At 41.5% G+C, this 16807-nt stretch overlaps 1 protein-coding gene and 1 long non-coding RNA gene across 2 annotated transcripts; both read right to left on the minus strand.

Annotated features, from left to right (window-relative positions):
• Positions 1-1411: 1411 nt before the first annotated feature.
• Positions 1412-1849, minus strand: LOC121643424. Its single transcript, XR_006011109.1, has 2 exons — positions 1731-1849; positions 1412-1655 (listed from the first exon to the last, which is right to left on the minus strand). It is a non-coding gene; the product is annotated as an uncharacterized LOC121643424 (long non-coding RNA).
• Positions 1850-7697: 5848 nt separating this feature from the next.
• Positions 7698-10602, minus strand: LOC121642600 (POU domain, class 3, transcription factor 4-like). Its single transcript, XM_041989362.1, has one exon. The coding sequence runs from the start codon at positions 10247-10249 to the stop codon at positions 9161-9163; it is 1089 nt and encodes a 362-aa protein (XP_041845296.1). The 5' UTR covers positions 10250-10602; the 3' UTR covers positions 7698-9160.
• Between the last annotated feature and the right edge of the window lie 6205 nt (positions 10603-16807).

Here is a 16807-nt window from a genome sequence, read left to right on the forward strand (position 1 = left end):
CAGGGGCTCTGACACAAAGCAAGGAGGGTGGAGTATCTTACACAAGGACACAACAGCAGATTGACTGGGGTTTGAACTGCCCACCTTCCAGTTATTCATGTAAATTAAACATAATCACTGGACAATGAGGTACACCTGTTCAATCACTTAACACAAACATTTAATCAGCTAATCACATGGCAGCAACTTAATGCCTTTAGTCATGTTCAAACATCAGAATGAGAATGAAAGTGGATTTTAGTGACTAATGAGTCTCCATTTCAGCTCCACATTCAGATGGTTGGATCAGGATTTGGTGAAATCATGAAAACATGGATCCATCCTGCCTTGGATCAATGCTTCAGGCTGCTGCTGGGGTTATGGTGTGGGGGATGTTTTCATGGTCCACTTTGGGCCTCTTAGTACCAACGTGGTCTGGTTTAACCACCACTTGAGTATTGTTGCTAACCATGTCCATCCCTTTATGACCACAGTGGAGCATTTTCTGATGCTACTTCCAACAGGATAATGCACCTTATCCTGGACCTCAACATTATTGAATCATCTTGACAGAGAATTGATCAAAAAGCAGAAACATCCATAGAAGAGCTTTGGAAAGTCCTTCAAGATGTCTGGAGAACTATTCCTGAATACTCTTTAAATGATAAGAAAAATAGTCTTCAGACTGTTTGAAGAATAATTTACAGAATTGTGCCAACTCTTTTCACTTTATTGAATTTTCATTTGTCTGGATATTTTGTAATAAATTATATATTAAAAATAAATGGCTGGACATAGTGCTTCTAGTTTTATGAGTCACTATACTGATGACAAAGATGTGTTTTAACTTTACACTCATTAAAAATCTAGCCTGTCTTTAGCTTGCATTGTTGAGTTGACATGAACTGAGATAAGATTTTAGAGGCTGATCCTACAGGTTGTGTGTAAAAACAATAAAATAAAGTCAGATTTTAGGGTCTGTTTTTATTTAAATAAATACAGAGATAAAAGGGAGTCTCAGTTCAAGCAATAAATCAAAATGGCATCTAAACATAACAGCTGAATTCAGCTTTTGCATTTTCTTCATGTAAATGAGAGGCTGAGTCTGACTATGTTAAAAGTACAGTGTGTAAGAACACTGACATCTAGTGGTAAAGATAACCATAGCAATGACTTCAAAAGCTGAACATGTTTGTAAATAGATGGTGGCCATCAGTGGCCAAAATTCTTCCAGACACGTTTTCATCTAGGAGTGGATCCAGTGGCTTCAGGTGCAGCGATGACTACAAGGAAACTACTTCAGAATTGTGTACATGTACTGTTTTCTTCAATATGCCTTTTAAGGTGTTACTTATCTCAAACAGTGCTCTACTGTGTCACGGTCCGAGGCTGTAGAGTGGAGGAGAACCCAAAAGCAGAACACAGAGTTGCGGGAGAAAATAACAGTGTTTATTGATAAGTGTGAAAGGCTTGGTCCAGGTCCGGGATGCTGTTCTGTGTTCCTGTGGGGAAATGACGGCGGAGGGGGTACGCCAGTGAAGGATCTCCAGTTGTGGGAGAAGTGTTGGATGAATGGCAGGGCGAGCAGGCAGGTACAACTTTAGGTGGTGAGGTGGTGGAAGGAGATGTCTCGGTCCAGAGCTGCTAATAAGTTCCAAGGGGTGGATGTCAATGTGCTGAGGAGTAGAGATCACAAGGTTACGTTTAAATGCAAAGCAAGGCATAAAGATCACTAGGGCAGGCCTGATTACCACGCAGAATTGTGAGACAATCTGGCAAAGACTGGAGCTCCTGCTTGTCCTTAAATAGCTGGGAGTAGAGCAGGACAACAAGCCTGATGATGAGCTGCAGGTGGTGTCAATTGTGGCTCCAGTCTCTGCCCTAAGTCCTCATGGCAACCTGCTCAGCCCCACCTGCAAACTTCAGACACATACACAAAGCACCACCATGACATACTGTCTATCAAACAAAGCTGTTACTGCTGTTTTAACCCTTAAAACGTTGCTAGATTTCACTTTCGCTTTGATTATCAACAGCTTCTCAGTAGTGTGTTGCTCTGTGGGGTAAATTGTGATGGATAGTTACCCTTTAGGTGATCTGCAGAAGTTTCCAGGCATTAATATCCCATCCAGGAGGTTTACAATCTAGCCGCAAAGCGTAGTGTTTAACCTGAGTGATACGTGACAACACCATTAATTGTCACATTTTCACAATATAAAAAGGTGGCAGTCACTACAATGTTGCTAAGAAACCTCTATTTTAACCTGGAAATTATGATAAAGCCACTTCCTGTCAAACTTATGACTGACTAGGTAGCTTAAACTGATGGTAACGTCCAATCAGGAGCAGTCAAAGATCAACAAGTGGCAAGAAAGATCTATGTCTGTCTAAAAAGAAGAAAAATGATGGTCCTCTAATGGCAAGTAGATATAAATGGCTCTTTCTAATAGAATAAAAACATAAAGATTATTTTAGTAAAGAGATTAGATACCAGTAGAAACCCAGTTTTCAATGATATATAATTTTTTCTGTCTTTGACCTTTGATTTTGTTAAACACTGCACCTTTAAGTAGACTTATTTTTGGGTGAATATTTCCTTTAAATAATAGACAAGTCCCAAACTACATGAACTGCAGGTGACTGTAGCCACCACTAGGTGGTGTTACTGTCCAGAACATAGGTCACAGAACACACAGCATGTTGTGGGACTGAGTCCTACCCTTATGTAAATGATCAGTCTCGCCAGTCTTGCTTCCATTTTATCTGTCCAGTGTCCCCCTGGTCTCCTGAGAATATGACCTCCTTTAACCAGTGGTGTGTAGAGAAGTTGTGTGTGTAGGGTGTGTGTCAGAGCTGTCATGGCCAGACAGCAGAGGATGTATATCTAGGTGGGCAGGAAAGCAGATGGATTGAGCCACAAGGACTGCTCCCATCACCACACACAAAGACACAAACACACACACTTTGGCCTAGAGACCAGCTGTTGTCCTTTCCCTGCGACCGTCTGAGCCGACTCTGCTCCTCTTCCTCCCCTGGATTAGATGCATTCCTCAGTCAGCCCAGGAGCTGGGAGGTAAACAGTGGAGCTAATTGCTTTGACATACTGCTCTTTGTTTTGGCCTCCTGGTGCTAATCAACCACTCGGCTAATAAGTCTGCCTGGCAGAGAAAACACCACAGCAGTTTTTGGTCTGGGAGGAAGGATGCAGGGTTCTGCTCTGTTCACATCTCCACAACATAGTGATCATATATATTTTTTTATCTGTTTATTTATTTATTTGCTCATCAAGTCCCCACACTGCCTCTGTGGACGGGTAGCACCCCGCTCAGGTGTGAATCTATTTATCCTCATTAACGAGCGTCTCCCCAAAGTCAGCCAATTAACACGCTACTCCTAATGAAACCATTAGCTGTCAGATGAGGTAGAGGCAGTGCTTGTCATCAGTCCACAGTGTGTGCGTGTGTGTGTTAGCGTGTGGATCCACTCTTGCTGCTAATAAAAGCAAGAGAATTAATGGAGTGAGCGTGTGTGATAATAAGTTAATGTGGAACAAGCAGGACGAGCAGTGATCAGCCCTCTGTCTCAAATGAAGATATCAGACACAGTGATTTACTCACTCTGTGCCATAAACAGCCCCGTATCCTTCTCACATGCACCTCCCCCCCGCCCCCCACCTGCTCATGTTTGTGGGTTAACAGACATGCTGGCGGTCTGGAGGCAGATTTTCTTGAAACACGCCAGTCAGAAATATGACCTATTAATTGCAGACGTCCATCAACGTGCGAGCACCTTTTTACATCACGTGGAAAAGTGCCGCCTCAGAATGACAAACTGTAGTTATCACTTTATGTTCCTTAATGGAGCAATCAAAGTGCACGACAGCAGTGGCTCTAACTGTTCCACTGATTGCAAAGACGTGAATGTCACAGCCTCGACAGAAAGGCAGCAACAAGATCAGAGAGTCAGCTGTTTCATTGACACAAGTTTTACAATTAATTCTGTCACTGAATGAAGTGAATTTAAGGAGATAGCAGGTTTCTGCAGGGTCTCATCTGAGCCAGTGAGAAAGGCCCACATTTGGAAACCAAGAATTTAGCCAGCAGCAAAAAGAAACTACATTTCACATTCCCATTCGCTCTTTATTTTCATTTTGGGATCAGTTGCCTGGATGTTCTGGATGTCACACAGCGCTACCCCCCTCCCCCCTCTTTCCTCCTCAAACCTAAAAGCTGCTCAGCCCTGTCAGGGGATGCCAGAACTGAGGATGTGAAATTGATTTTAGGTTACACGATTAATCCCATTGCAGATTTCTCTGTCTTCTCTCCTCCTCCTCCTCCTCCTCCTCCTCCTCCTATCCACCTCTGTCTCTCCAGATTCAGAGCTATCCTCTAATATGTTATCAATACTAGAAGAGGTTCTTCTGTCCCTCAGGTGATCAGATATCAAAGTTTAGTCACATTCACTGCAGAGCTGAGTTGAGTATGCGCACGCTGAATGAAAATGTGGTGAAACAGTGTGGAAATCACCTCTTGCAACAAGTGTGAAATGCCAAAAAAAAAAAGAAGAAGAAAGATTTCAACATGAAGTTTGTGTAGAAATCTGTCATCCCATGTCAATTCAAAGCATTGTTTATTTTCTCAGGCTGAAAGAAGAGAAACAAGACTCTCTTAACCTTTAACTTTTGGAAGGTTTTGCTTTATGCGTGTCTGGTAAAGCTCAGATTTTTTAGGACTTATTCGTGGAAGGTTTATGGAATGTGATTTACACAAGTTGGCTCACAGTCTGAGGGTACTGACATGATTTTACATTTGCTTCGTGACTTTGAGAGCAAACTTTAGTTGGAAAAATAACCTTTTTTATGTCAGCTGAGAAGAAAATTTGTATCACTTTGCAGATCTTTTGAAGCATTTCCTAGAATTTCATTTTTACTAAAATGTCAAAATTTAAGGGATTCAAACTAATTTTGAATCCCAAGGTCCTCAGGTCCTCTCAATCTTTAGGGCACTTTAAGTCTCTTCTCCCTGGTCTCCCATGTTAGTTATATAGACTTTGGCTTATTAATTGTACTTGTTCATTTTATTTGCATGTATCTGTGATTGCAGTTGTTATTGTGAAGCACATATTCAACTGCACTTTGTTTTTAAATGTGCTATAGACATAACATTGAACTGAATTTGATGGAATAATTGAATGATATAGAAATACCAGTTGTGTTTAGATGTAGATGATACCTTTATTTTATAAATTATGAGCCATATTTCAAAGCTCTATGTCTATTTTTTAAAAGGAATCCAAAATATCTAAATTATTTTCATTTCTTTCCCTGATTTCAGGCTTTTTTTTTTATTTAGACTTTTTTTTTTGCCATTTATTATTTATTTTTATGTATAATTTCTGGACAGTTCATATTTCTAAAATAATTAAACAAATATAAAAATGATATAAACTTAAATACAAAAAGGATTTAAGTGACTAGAAAAGATTATTATATTTATATTTACATATTACTTAAAGCAGCTTTGCCATGCAGCAAAAAGGCTGGGGATTGTTTTAGGACGTTAGAAAGCACAGCACATGGAGGTATGAAACAGATTCCTAGTCTGTGATATTATTTAATACAGTATTTGTGTCTAACAGTCCAACACCCACACAGCTGAACAGCTTCCGTGTTCTTCATTCCCTTCCTTTCATGTGTGGCTGCATTTTGGTTTCTGTCTGTGTTCAGCAAACAGACTCAGCTCTGTGCTTCGCTCCTGTCTAATTAAAGAGAGATGTAATGTTGAATGTCCTTTCTTTGACCTGCAAACTTGCCAGTTTTACTACAAACAGTATATCAGTGTCTTATTGACTCTCTAATGCCTTCCCAGAAATGTTGTGCCAACATACTTTAAGGTTACTCTTCTTTTATCCCTAATGCATTTGTTTACTTTATTGACCTTCGCAGATTTCTTTTTCTTTTTTAGGGGAAAAGTAACACTATTAAAAAGCTTTGGAAACCATTTATTTAGAACATTTTTTTTCTTTTTTTTTTTTTACATGTTTGTCTTTTTAAACTCCAGCCAAAGACTTTGAAACAGGACACAGAGGAAATTCAAAGAGAGCAGAAGGTTTGAGATGAGATGTGATTTGTTTTAACAAAAAGGTGTGAGTCGGCTCATCCTCCAAACTGCTTCTACACAAGTCCATCTACTTCTGCTTCTCTGTTGTCATCATGTCTGATCATCAGTCCTCCTTCACTCAGGATCTGATTCAGAAGCTCAATTATCTGCTAGAGTGCAGAGCTGAGTCACCCAACCTGAAGCATTTTGGAAAAATAATTAGCTCAAGTTTATGATTTAACACCTCTGAAGTGGGCTTTCATCTTGCACCTGTTATATTTTCCTCACTGTCCTTTAGTTGTCTGTTCTTTCTTTCTTTTCAAGTCAATCATTTTTCCACTGGTGAGTTATTTATATGGATGAACAGTTACTCTTTAAAGACTTGTTTGGATGGGTCTAGTAAAAGTTTTGTGTTTTTCTGGCCTGGCTGGAGCTCCACACTGAGGAGATGGAAGAGGCTCAAGGATTCCGCAGTGCTGCTCTGGACCTTGGCTCTTTTTGCTTGTTTCCCTGGTTCTGGCTCTGTTCTCCCCCTTTTTTCTAGACTCATTTTCTTTTCCACCCTGAAAAATTGGGGATTATTTCAAACTAAAATAGATGGATGGAATCAATCAGCCACGGTTTTACTTTCCTCTTCTTCTACATAACCGCCCTCTTTCACCTCCAGCCTCACACCCTTTTTCTCCCTCCCTCTCTCTCTCTCTGTCTCCCCCAACCCCCCTCTCTGGGCTGCAGACTGAGGAGATGCATAAATTCAAACACATTAGTATTCCAGTCAGGCTCGCCATTTCAAGGCAAGGCCTAGCACCCTTCCGCCTTCCCTCCTCTTCTCTCCTCCTTTCCTCTGCTCTCCCCTCCTTCTCCCTCTGTCCCTGGATCTATTTTTGAATGATTGAAACGTTACTGCATTCATATTTTCCATCTTATCCCTAAATTATTTTAGTCACCTTTTTTTCCCCTCCGTAAATATATTAATATATATTTAGTCTATTTCGCCCTTGCACAGACAATTATGCACAGCTGTAGTCTTTGAAATGAGATTCATCTGCTTCTGATTGTGTGTGTGTTTGAGTCTGCGTGTGTGTGTCATTGTGTTTTGCTGTCAGGCCCAGCGGCCCAGGCGATAAATCAAGCATGTCTGATTGAGGAGGGCAGAGGGCCCGGACAATAACATTACAGTGGAGCAGCGGGAGAAAGCGGCTCAGTTTTGCTGTGATCACAGAGCCAAGGTCCTGTTGAAGCTCTGGAAAATTTTAACAGCTGCTGGTGACAAAGTTTTGAAGAATAAACCACATTTTTATATAGACATCTTGTAAATAGATTTCCAACTTGCAGGGTAGCAACCTCAGTGATCTGAAGTGCTGAGACAAGCAAAAAATAATAATAGTAATAATAATAAATATAAATAAAAAAGTCGATTTTTGAGGAAATGTACTAATGCATGCTTTACAATAACATTTAGATTTTTTTATAACTACAACTTATTTTTTTTATTGACAAACAGACCACTAAACTCAATTTTATGCCACTGACAACCTGTTTTTTTTATGTCCACAAAATCTGACACTAAAACATCTTTAAGTTTGCAGAATAAAAAAACAGTCATTTCCCCCTCATGTTTCTGCATTTTAAATTAAAGAAATTGTTAACCTGCAAGTTGTATTTTTAAAGTTATGACTAATTTAGTTAGTCATAAATTTAGTTTAGTTCCGATATTTTTTAATTGTACTAAAACTAGAAAACATTTTGACAATAATTTTGCTTTTTGCTTCAATAATAATAATAATAATAATAATAATGTATTTATCCTCAGACGTCTGATTCTCTTTTTACAAACCGAACAACTGTAGGAAGAAATTGTTTATTACAACATACATTGTTTATTTCAAAACATAATACAAGCTTTATACTGAAAATAAATAATTACTTGAGCTGTCATCGAAATTTGGAATAAAACCGCCGAAACAGTTCAATCTTACTGAAAATATGTTTGTTTTTCCCCCCTTTGTTTGTTTGCTTTTATTTGTTTTTTTTTAAACATTGCTAATTAAGTGCATGAATAACTAACAGCATTTTGTTTAAATTAATGACTTCAAAAGGGTAATATATAAAACTGTACAATATTGGAAAAAATACTTAAGAAATAAACCAAATAACAGGAGTATTTGAGATTATAAAATTTCCTTTTGAATACTTGAACGTACATTAAAATTATAGGCAGGTGTGTAGCGTCGTCAAACACTCTTTTTTTCTAATCTGGGCTCTGGTTCAGAGTCCGCACAGTTTATGTGGTCGAAGATGATTTTAAAAAAAAATCAAATAAAAGGATTCATAAACAGCTGGAAGCTACAGGCCGCCACGAGGGAGGAGCTGGATAGAAAAAACCCTCCAAGTGCTAATATGTTGCAATACCTCTACAAATTGGAATAACGGCCTATGTTTGCATATGCAAAAATAATAATAATAATAATATCATAATAATTACAGGCTGGCTACGTGTATGTTACAAAATAATGAATGTAAATATTGGTGAGAATAAACACGACAGAAGCGTGTGGTGGGCTGTAAAATGGCCTCTGATGCTGCAACGAATCAATTAAAGGAAAGTGATATTTGCCTCATCATTTGTTTGACGCCACTGATCGTCCAACAGGAGCACCCAAACAAGTCAAAACAAACAAAAACAAATCATCAGTCTCATGTTAGCATTATTATAGAGCTAATGAGAGATGGTGACACGAACCAAAGGCGCTGGCAGGTCATTTAGGCACATTTTGGATTCATATCCGTGATGGAAAAAAGATAAAGGAAAGAAAAATAAAGTGGCGGGCTCCAGAAGTGATCTGAAATGTGATGTTTTGATATGCCGCTATAAAGTAATGCCCTCATGACAGTTTGAAAAACGACGAAGGCTGAGCAGGTATCTCTCTGTTATTGTTGTGATTCAGTGCTGGAGGCATCTGAAAGGAGTCTGTGCCGGGACAGGCTGCGCGTCCCTGCTTGCGCTCGAGTGTCTGTGCCCGTGGGGGTGGTGGTGCATGGGTGTGGGAGGGTGGGAGAGATTCCCCCTCCAGGGGCTTCGGTCAGAGATCATGGCACGAAGAGGCGTCCCCCGCGCTCCCGCTGTGAGAATACGGTCCCTCGTGCGGTGGCGGCTCCCCGGGCGGCGTCATGCGCTTCTCCTTCTGCCTCCGGTTGCAGAACCATACGCGCACCACCTCCTTTTCCAGCTGCAGCGTGTCCGCCAGCGAGGTGATCTCCTGCGCGGACGGTTTGGGACACTTGAGAAAGTGCGTCTCGAGAACTCCCTTTACGCTGACCTCGATGGACGTCCTCTTCTTCCTCTTCCTCCCCTGAGCTGCTATCTTGTCTATACTGCTGGAGCTGCCCGTGGAAGAGTCCGCCTCCTCCAGCCACTTGTTCAGCAGCGGCTTTAGTTTGCACATGTTTTTAAAGCTCAGCTGCAGTGCCTCGAACCTGCAGATGGTAGTTTGGGAAAAGACGTTACCATACAGCGTGCCCAGAGCCAAACCCACGTCCGCCTGCGTAAAGCCAAGCTTGATTCTCCTCTGTTTGAACTGCTTGGCAAAGTGTTCCAGCTCGTCCGAAGTCGGTGTCTCCTCGTCGGAGTGGTCGTGGCAGTGGTGCCCGCCGAGGTCGCTGTGATCGGGGCTGAGAGTGTCCCTGAGGCCCGGGTGCATGCCTTGGCCCTGCGGGTTGGGTGGAGGTGTGAGCCCTCCGTGCTCCAGCATGCCGTTGACAGTGAAGCCCGTCTGGGAGTAGATGTTGATCTGCTGCCCGCTGGTAATGGAGGAGTTGTGGGACACTGGAGTTCCCCAGGCTCCCGGGTGGTTGCCATGGTTGTTGTGATGAGGGGAGTGATGCGCTACGTGCGGAGAGCGGTGATGGATTATGCCGAGCTGCAGGTCCTCTCGTCCTGGTTTCACGTCCTGCTGCTCCATGGAGGTCGACCAGGGGCTGCCCTCTGACAGGCTGCTCGCCCACTGGTGCCCGAGGGGGTGTCCGTTGCTCTGGACGCTCTGCAAGTAGTCACTCTGAAGGAGTTTCTGATGCCCTCTGTAGGGGCTAGCAGGCTGCATGGCCTGGCTGTCCGCGTGGATCATGGAGCTGGGGCTGAGCAAGGTGTAGGGGCTGGAGGCAGCTGTGGCCATGCTGGCTGCTGAACCCCACTAATGCTACTGAAGGGTGTCAGCAGCTCAGCCTCTGACATCTCCCTCTCTCTGGAGTCTCGGCAGCAGCCCCTACACTGAATGACAGCCTCCAGCACCACTCACAGCTCGACTGACGACGCGTCTCTACCAATGACGGCGCAGATACCCGAACCTCCGCCTCCTGGAGAAGAGTAGCGAGTAGGGAAGGGCAGCATGCAGCAGAACCGGAAGTGTGTCGTAGTCCTGGTCCACTGGGTCTGGCTGTGGAATGATGTGAGTGGAGCGCAGTTCCTGTTTATTAATTAAAGTTTCCAACTGATTTACGCACGGGTTTATTGCTGCTCCTGTCACCCTTGAGCGCGTGTGAAGAAAGCGATTAAAGCGCAGTGCCATTTCTTAGACGTGCCAGCACTTAAATTAGAGACATACAATCAAACTAAGAGCAGTTCTCGCTGCTAATTATTAACTTAAGAGAAAATTTCCTCAGGTGTTTGTAGAAAGACAGTGTTTTAGAGTTTCCAAATTCTTGTTACGCACGGGTGTCCTTTAGTCTGACAAACATAACGCAAGAGAATGAGCATAATGCTGTCTAATATGAGAAAATTACGAAAATATTCAAAATCCTAATTCTCTAACAGACCTGTCTCATTTTCTGCTGGAAAATTCACTCATTGTAAACATTTTTTAAGAAGTTCAACCTCCGTCTTACTTGCAAGTAATCTTGGAGTTGGAAATATATCTATTTACTTATCTCTGAGCTAACTTAACTGTGTAATTATATTTGCCATTAGAAGGCTGCGTCACAGTCCCCCTTATTGGTTTGAAATTCCATTAAACATATTGCTCCAGCTCCCAGGTTAAGCTTGATTTAAATTTGCATACATTTTCATACATTTAGGAGAAATAAAAGAAGGCTGCAGCCACCAGAAAGTCATTAAAGAGCGCCGAGGCAAGCCGAGTCGGGCTGGCTTATGGAGACAGAGCCGGAGAAAAGGCCGGAGCAGGTGAGCGGACCGGCGGGCTGGAAGCGTGGACTGAGCTGTTGGAGAGTGGACAGGGTCTTCGGTAAACTTGAGGAGTGATAGACAGCCGCAGTGTGGAGGAGGAGAGGGAGGAGGGGATGGAGACTTTCTGAGCTCTAAAGCTTCATCATTTCCAGCTTATAAGCTTGCGGATGGATGGAAATGATAATAATAATAATAACAACAATAATTCATCAAATGAATACGCTTGTTGTCTTTCCTCTGATTCTAATTCCAGCGTGGAGCTGTGTGTAAATTCTTTATGCCTCCTCTTTGAGCGTTGACTGAAAGCGGCTGAATATTTGATGTGAATGGATACGTTGTTCTAGTGGCCTAGTTTGGCGAGCTGGATTGCTTCGTTTGAGCCGTTAGGGGATGGAAAAAGTGATTTTTTGTAGTAAAGTTGCAGCACAATGGTGGCAGCGGTATTTTCATACGTGTCATATTGAACTGACAAACTGCAGCGAATTGATTTTGCAAAATGAAAAACCTTTCCCTTACTTTTTAAAAATTAATTCTATATGCAAGGAATAAAATCTAAAGTTTTAAATTCACAAGAGCAATTCAATAATCAATATATATATATATTTAAAAGAAAGGATAAAAGAAGATAATTTAGCCTTCTTACAAAGATAAAGTCTGCGCTTTTATGGCGCATAAAGCAGACAGGAGAGGGACTTGGAGAGGGGGTTGTATTGCTCTCTATATTCTAAGTTTCTAAGTGTAACAGATGCTTCTCTAGAAAGCATCTAGCTCCTTGTGCCGATTCCTTTTATTCACATCAACATTTTTCTGCCGTCGAGCGCGTTTCCATAGCGAGGCGAATAAAAGGCAAATCCCCGCTCCGCGCCTCCAATAAAGAGCCCATTCACAGATAACCCGAGCCAGCCCCGCTACACTTGCACCGCGAAGCTCTGCGGCCCCTCTCACAGCAAAAGGTGCACATTACTGCTAAACAACTACAACTAATGAGCTATAATTTCTTTTAATTTTGTCTTTGTGGAAACGCTTGTTCGCGGTTGTTTGTCACGTTTGTTTTTTAGCGGCTTGTTTGTGTTTGCTTGGCGGCTGGGAGTGAATCTGAACAGATTATCTTGTGACTCGGGCTGTTTACTGTATCTGCAGTCTGGGTAAATAAATAAATAGATTTCTCAGTGATAGACTCCGGGAGGTAATATTAATCATGGGGAAACGATGGGCTAAAAGAAAAACCAGAGCACAATCTTATACAACAGGCCAACAAATTGATACTTAAATGAATGTGATAAAGATTTAGTCAGAAGAATAATTAGACTGCTCGATTAATTGTTATTCTATAATTATTTTTAACTGTGTTAAATTAAATTGCCTCCTGGCAGCAGATTTCTAATAAGGTCTTGGGCATTTTACAAAGTAAGAAAAAACAACAAAACAAAAACACACATTTGTTCTTCAGACCAAAACAACATCCTGCTATTTTTCTTAATATTTGCAGCTTCATGTTCATGTTCTCAGGCGTGTTTTTCCTCCCTACACTTATCAAGTTATGATATGATTATTTGAAAGCCTTTAAAATAAGTTATAGATGGTTTAATATTGAAGTATTTTCTGTTTTATTTATTTTTGTCTTCATTTTCTGCAGGGTTGAAAACCATTCTGCAGCCTATAGATAAATCAGGCTTTATACCACTGAGACACCCTCGGGCTTCGGGGCGGGACCTGTCACTTTCGGTGTCATGACCTTTGGAAAGTTTCCCCACGGAGCCTAAAATCTCTGCCCCTCCGTGCCAACAGTGGGCTTGAAGTTGCTTTATTCCTGTTAGGTTGGGATAAAGGGTGACTTTGTTTTTCCATGTTGTCAGAATAAAAAGAAGAAGAAAAAAACAGGGTTATATATATTATTATTTTTGTAAGAAGTAAAGGTTTGTTTGTTATTGTTTAAATTAGAGCCGTCATGTCATATCTCAGACTAAACTAAGTCGTTCTACAAGCGCACCAGACAGAAAAATCGATATTTCCATTAACCCGTGACGTGGCTAATAAAGGACAGTGTCACCGCGTTAAGACAAGACTGAACTAATCTCGCGTCATTTCGGTGACAACTTCTTTGTTTTTAATGTTTTAAAGATAAACTTTGCCAGTTTAAAGCGCGTTTTGTATGTTTGTTTGTTTGTTTTTTAAGAAAACGTGAAGACAGGTTTGCATTTATGTTTGTAATGTGAGTGTCCGGGAGGAAGACGTAGCCTATATTGGACATTTTGGACATACCAGTGAGTGAATTTACAGCAAGCTCATCCCACGAGGGCACACCTGGGTAAATGTACATTCATAATGCATGAGGCCTGGTGTATTTGTTCGGGAGAACCCGCGGTTTCAAAGGGGGTTACATGACCACATGCTTTTTATTTTATTTTATTTAATTAATTAATTAATTAATTTATTTTTTTTACCGTTTTTCGCTTTCAACAGGTTTGGGACGAATCATAAAGACGCGCCAGATTGTGGGCTTAAAAGGAATTGGATTTGTTTTTGTTTTTTTTTCTCATCGGGAGTTTAGTGGTTGTTTGAATTTAGCAGAAGTTTATAAAGTGAAAAATACACCCATAAGATTCATGAAATGGAAATTTAAGTTGTAAGGTTTTCTTTACAGCAGCAAAAATATATTAAATTAGGGCAGTGTGGACTTTTTCACACTAAAATATCTTTTAATTTCTATAATAGATAATCCGACTGAACTCAGGCCTATGTTTATTTTTTTTTATTTGTATTAGACAATATTGACATTGAACTTTAATTTGTCTATGAGACAAATCAATTTAAAACAGAGTGAAAATTCATGTTGTTTTGCATGTACAGGTAATAACGGAAATTAATGCTAAAAAGAGAAAAAAGCCACTTCTTCAGCCTTTATGACAACATCCTGATATTACAGATAATGGTTAAATGCTCAGGATACAGAGCTGTGTTTATTTCTATAGTTTCTTCAAATTTATTTAATCAAAAAATTTCTGCAGCTTAAAAAAAAGCTGAAAAAAAAAAAAAGAAAAAAAAGCTTAATTGCAGCCAGGAACTTCAATTAAATGTTTAAGGTCTGGATATTATTATTATTCCAACTATGATGCAAATTCAAGTGTAAAATTATTTTTGGCTTCTAGTTAATTAGAAAATGACTTCAGCATAGCAGCACACAGGCCCTGGGTCGGGCAAGTCATTCAGGCCTCCCTTTTCAATCGGAGAACAAACAGTCTTCACATGAGTAACTGTTGCAGCATTAGTTGTTTTTCTTTTTTAATTTTTTATCTGTAAGGATTAAAAACACCTGAATGAAACTAAACCCTCCCCCTTGTCTTTCTTAAAGCAAAGGCTGTTCTTGTCAGAGACATTATTCACTGTTTGTGTGTGTGTGTGTGTGTGTGTGTGTGTGTGTGTGTGTGTGTGTGTGTGTGTGTGTGTGTGTGTGTGTTACAGGTGCTGTACAGTGGAGGCCAGCATATTGTTCTTGGGTCTGTGAAGGAGCTGTGACTGGCTTAAAATTTTTTAATAACATTACCATCTGTTAAACTTCAAACTGCTCTAAGACAAAACACCCAGACAAACGCAGAGCATCCTAAGCAGAGAGGAGCAGAAAGTCTGCAGTAACGTGAAGCTCATCAGCACTTCTCCACCTCCTCTTCCACATCCTCCTTCTGAGCGGAGAAGAACGCAAGGCTGAGGCCTCTGATGGCACCAATGAGCAAAAAGAAAGGAGTCCAGAGCAGAAACGACAGCAGGGTTGTTATGAAAACTTCCCAAATGAAAATCTCTCTTCTGTCTCACAGTTCTCTTCAAATCTCGCTCAAAAGTCAAACACAGTCGATATTTAATGAAATGGCCCCCACAAATTTCACGTAGGATGTGAGCAAGTTCTCTGCCACAGTTGAACAACCAGCCAACATACTTTCCCCTGTGGCCTACAAACCCCCACCACACACACGCATACACACACACCCACACACATACACATACACACACAGGTCCCTCTGAAGGAGCAGGCGGAGCTGGCAGTTGCACATCTGCATTTCAAACGCAGACTCTCTGGGATTCATTATTAATTAGCCTGCTGAGCCCTGGAGGACTGGTGATGCTGCCATTGCACTCCCCCCCCCCCCCCCCAAGACACACACACACACACACACACACACACACACAAACACACATCATGACCCCTTTGCCCCCTCTACAGTTAGAGTCCTCACCAGAATACTGAGCTGTACAGGGGGGTTGCTTCCCTCCTCCTGATCACATCCCCTGATTCCCAGCTTAATGTGAGGTAAGGATGATGAATTACAGGAATATTTCATTTTATTAGCCTGAATGCTGAGCAACTGTATTTAAATCCTGATATGCAATTGAGTTGTTTAGTACAGCAGAGTACTAAGTGACAGATGCAAGAGGGTGTGAAAAGCTCTAAGAGCTGTGCCGGTTCTTCTATAAGCTAAATAAACATGACAAAACATCTCTTTGCCTTTGTTTGCTTCATTCTGCTGTTTTTCTGTGCAGGAAATAAGTTGTGTTTTGTTTGCCTCTACTTTAAAAGTGTGTTTCTGAACATGCAGCCCCACGTGTTAACCTCCACCAGCAGCAGATAGAGGCAGATCAGAAAGATGCACAGCCGTTATGCATGAGCAATGTCTCTAGGGTCCGAGAGAGAGGGAGAGAAACATCAAACACACTGCTGTGGGAATGCTCTGTCCACAACATACACGTCCCACCGGTGTACAAAGTTGGGGCTGCGCAATTTACAAAAATAAACATGTACGGTAGAAACTAACTCTCTTCTGCCAGTTTGGGCCAATTGTGTGCCTTCTGTTACCAGTGGTTGAATTAGTATGAAGGGAGCTGATGCAGACGTCATTGAAGAGCATCGGGTTGTGCATCATTTTCTGACGCATTTCTGACTGGATGGTATGATTACTGCTAATATTTGAAGATACTGTAGAATGCATCCCTCCCTTTGCTTCTAAAAACTGAGGAAGCTGTTGAAAGTTTTAATTGGAGACTGACAGAAGGGATTGGAATCTCTTCTTCTTGACCATGTCTCCATCCATCCAATCATCCTTGGGTTTATGGCTCGGATAATATTACCACTGCCACTGGGGCTATGGGTGGGCAGTCTGTGATCTCTCACTACACATCAACACCTCACCGACCGGCTTGCTCAAGGCTACAACCACAACCTCGATAGGGTTAGAAGTTCTGGCAGTAATTTGAACATAATTGCATAATTGAGCAGGACACTGCCATCATCAGCGTCTGCCTCTAAAGTCTTCAATTTAGGACTCCCAGTGGCTGAAACTGCTGCTCAGCTGTCACCTTCTATCTCATTTCAAACTGATACAGCATGGGAGTGAGGTACTCTCATGTACTGCGGCATCTCTGTAAGAATCAGTGCCTTATGAATGAATTGGATCAGATTCAGAACCAGCAGTGGACCTCCGCGAAGCACACACTTCCTGGTTTTGTACAGAATGCTGAGTGGTGGCACAGCACAAGTTGCAGGGGGAAAAGAGCACTTCTC

Source organism: Melanotaenia boesemani, chromosome 7 (genome assembly GCF_017639745.1).
Source record: "Melanotaenia boesemani isolate fMelBoe1 chromosome 7, fMelBoe1.pri, whole genome shotgun sequence".
In the NCBI taxonomy this organism is placed as follows: domain Eukaryota; kingdom Metazoa; phylum Chordata; class Actinopteri; order Atheriniformes; family Melanotaeniidae; genus Melanotaenia; species Melanotaenia boesemani.

Excerpts from the sequence above, each read along its gene's own strand:
- LOC121642600 (XM_041989362.1), bottom strand. The coding sequence starts at position 10,249 with ATGGCCACAGCTGCCTCCAGCCCCTACACCTTGCTCAGCCCCAGCTCC.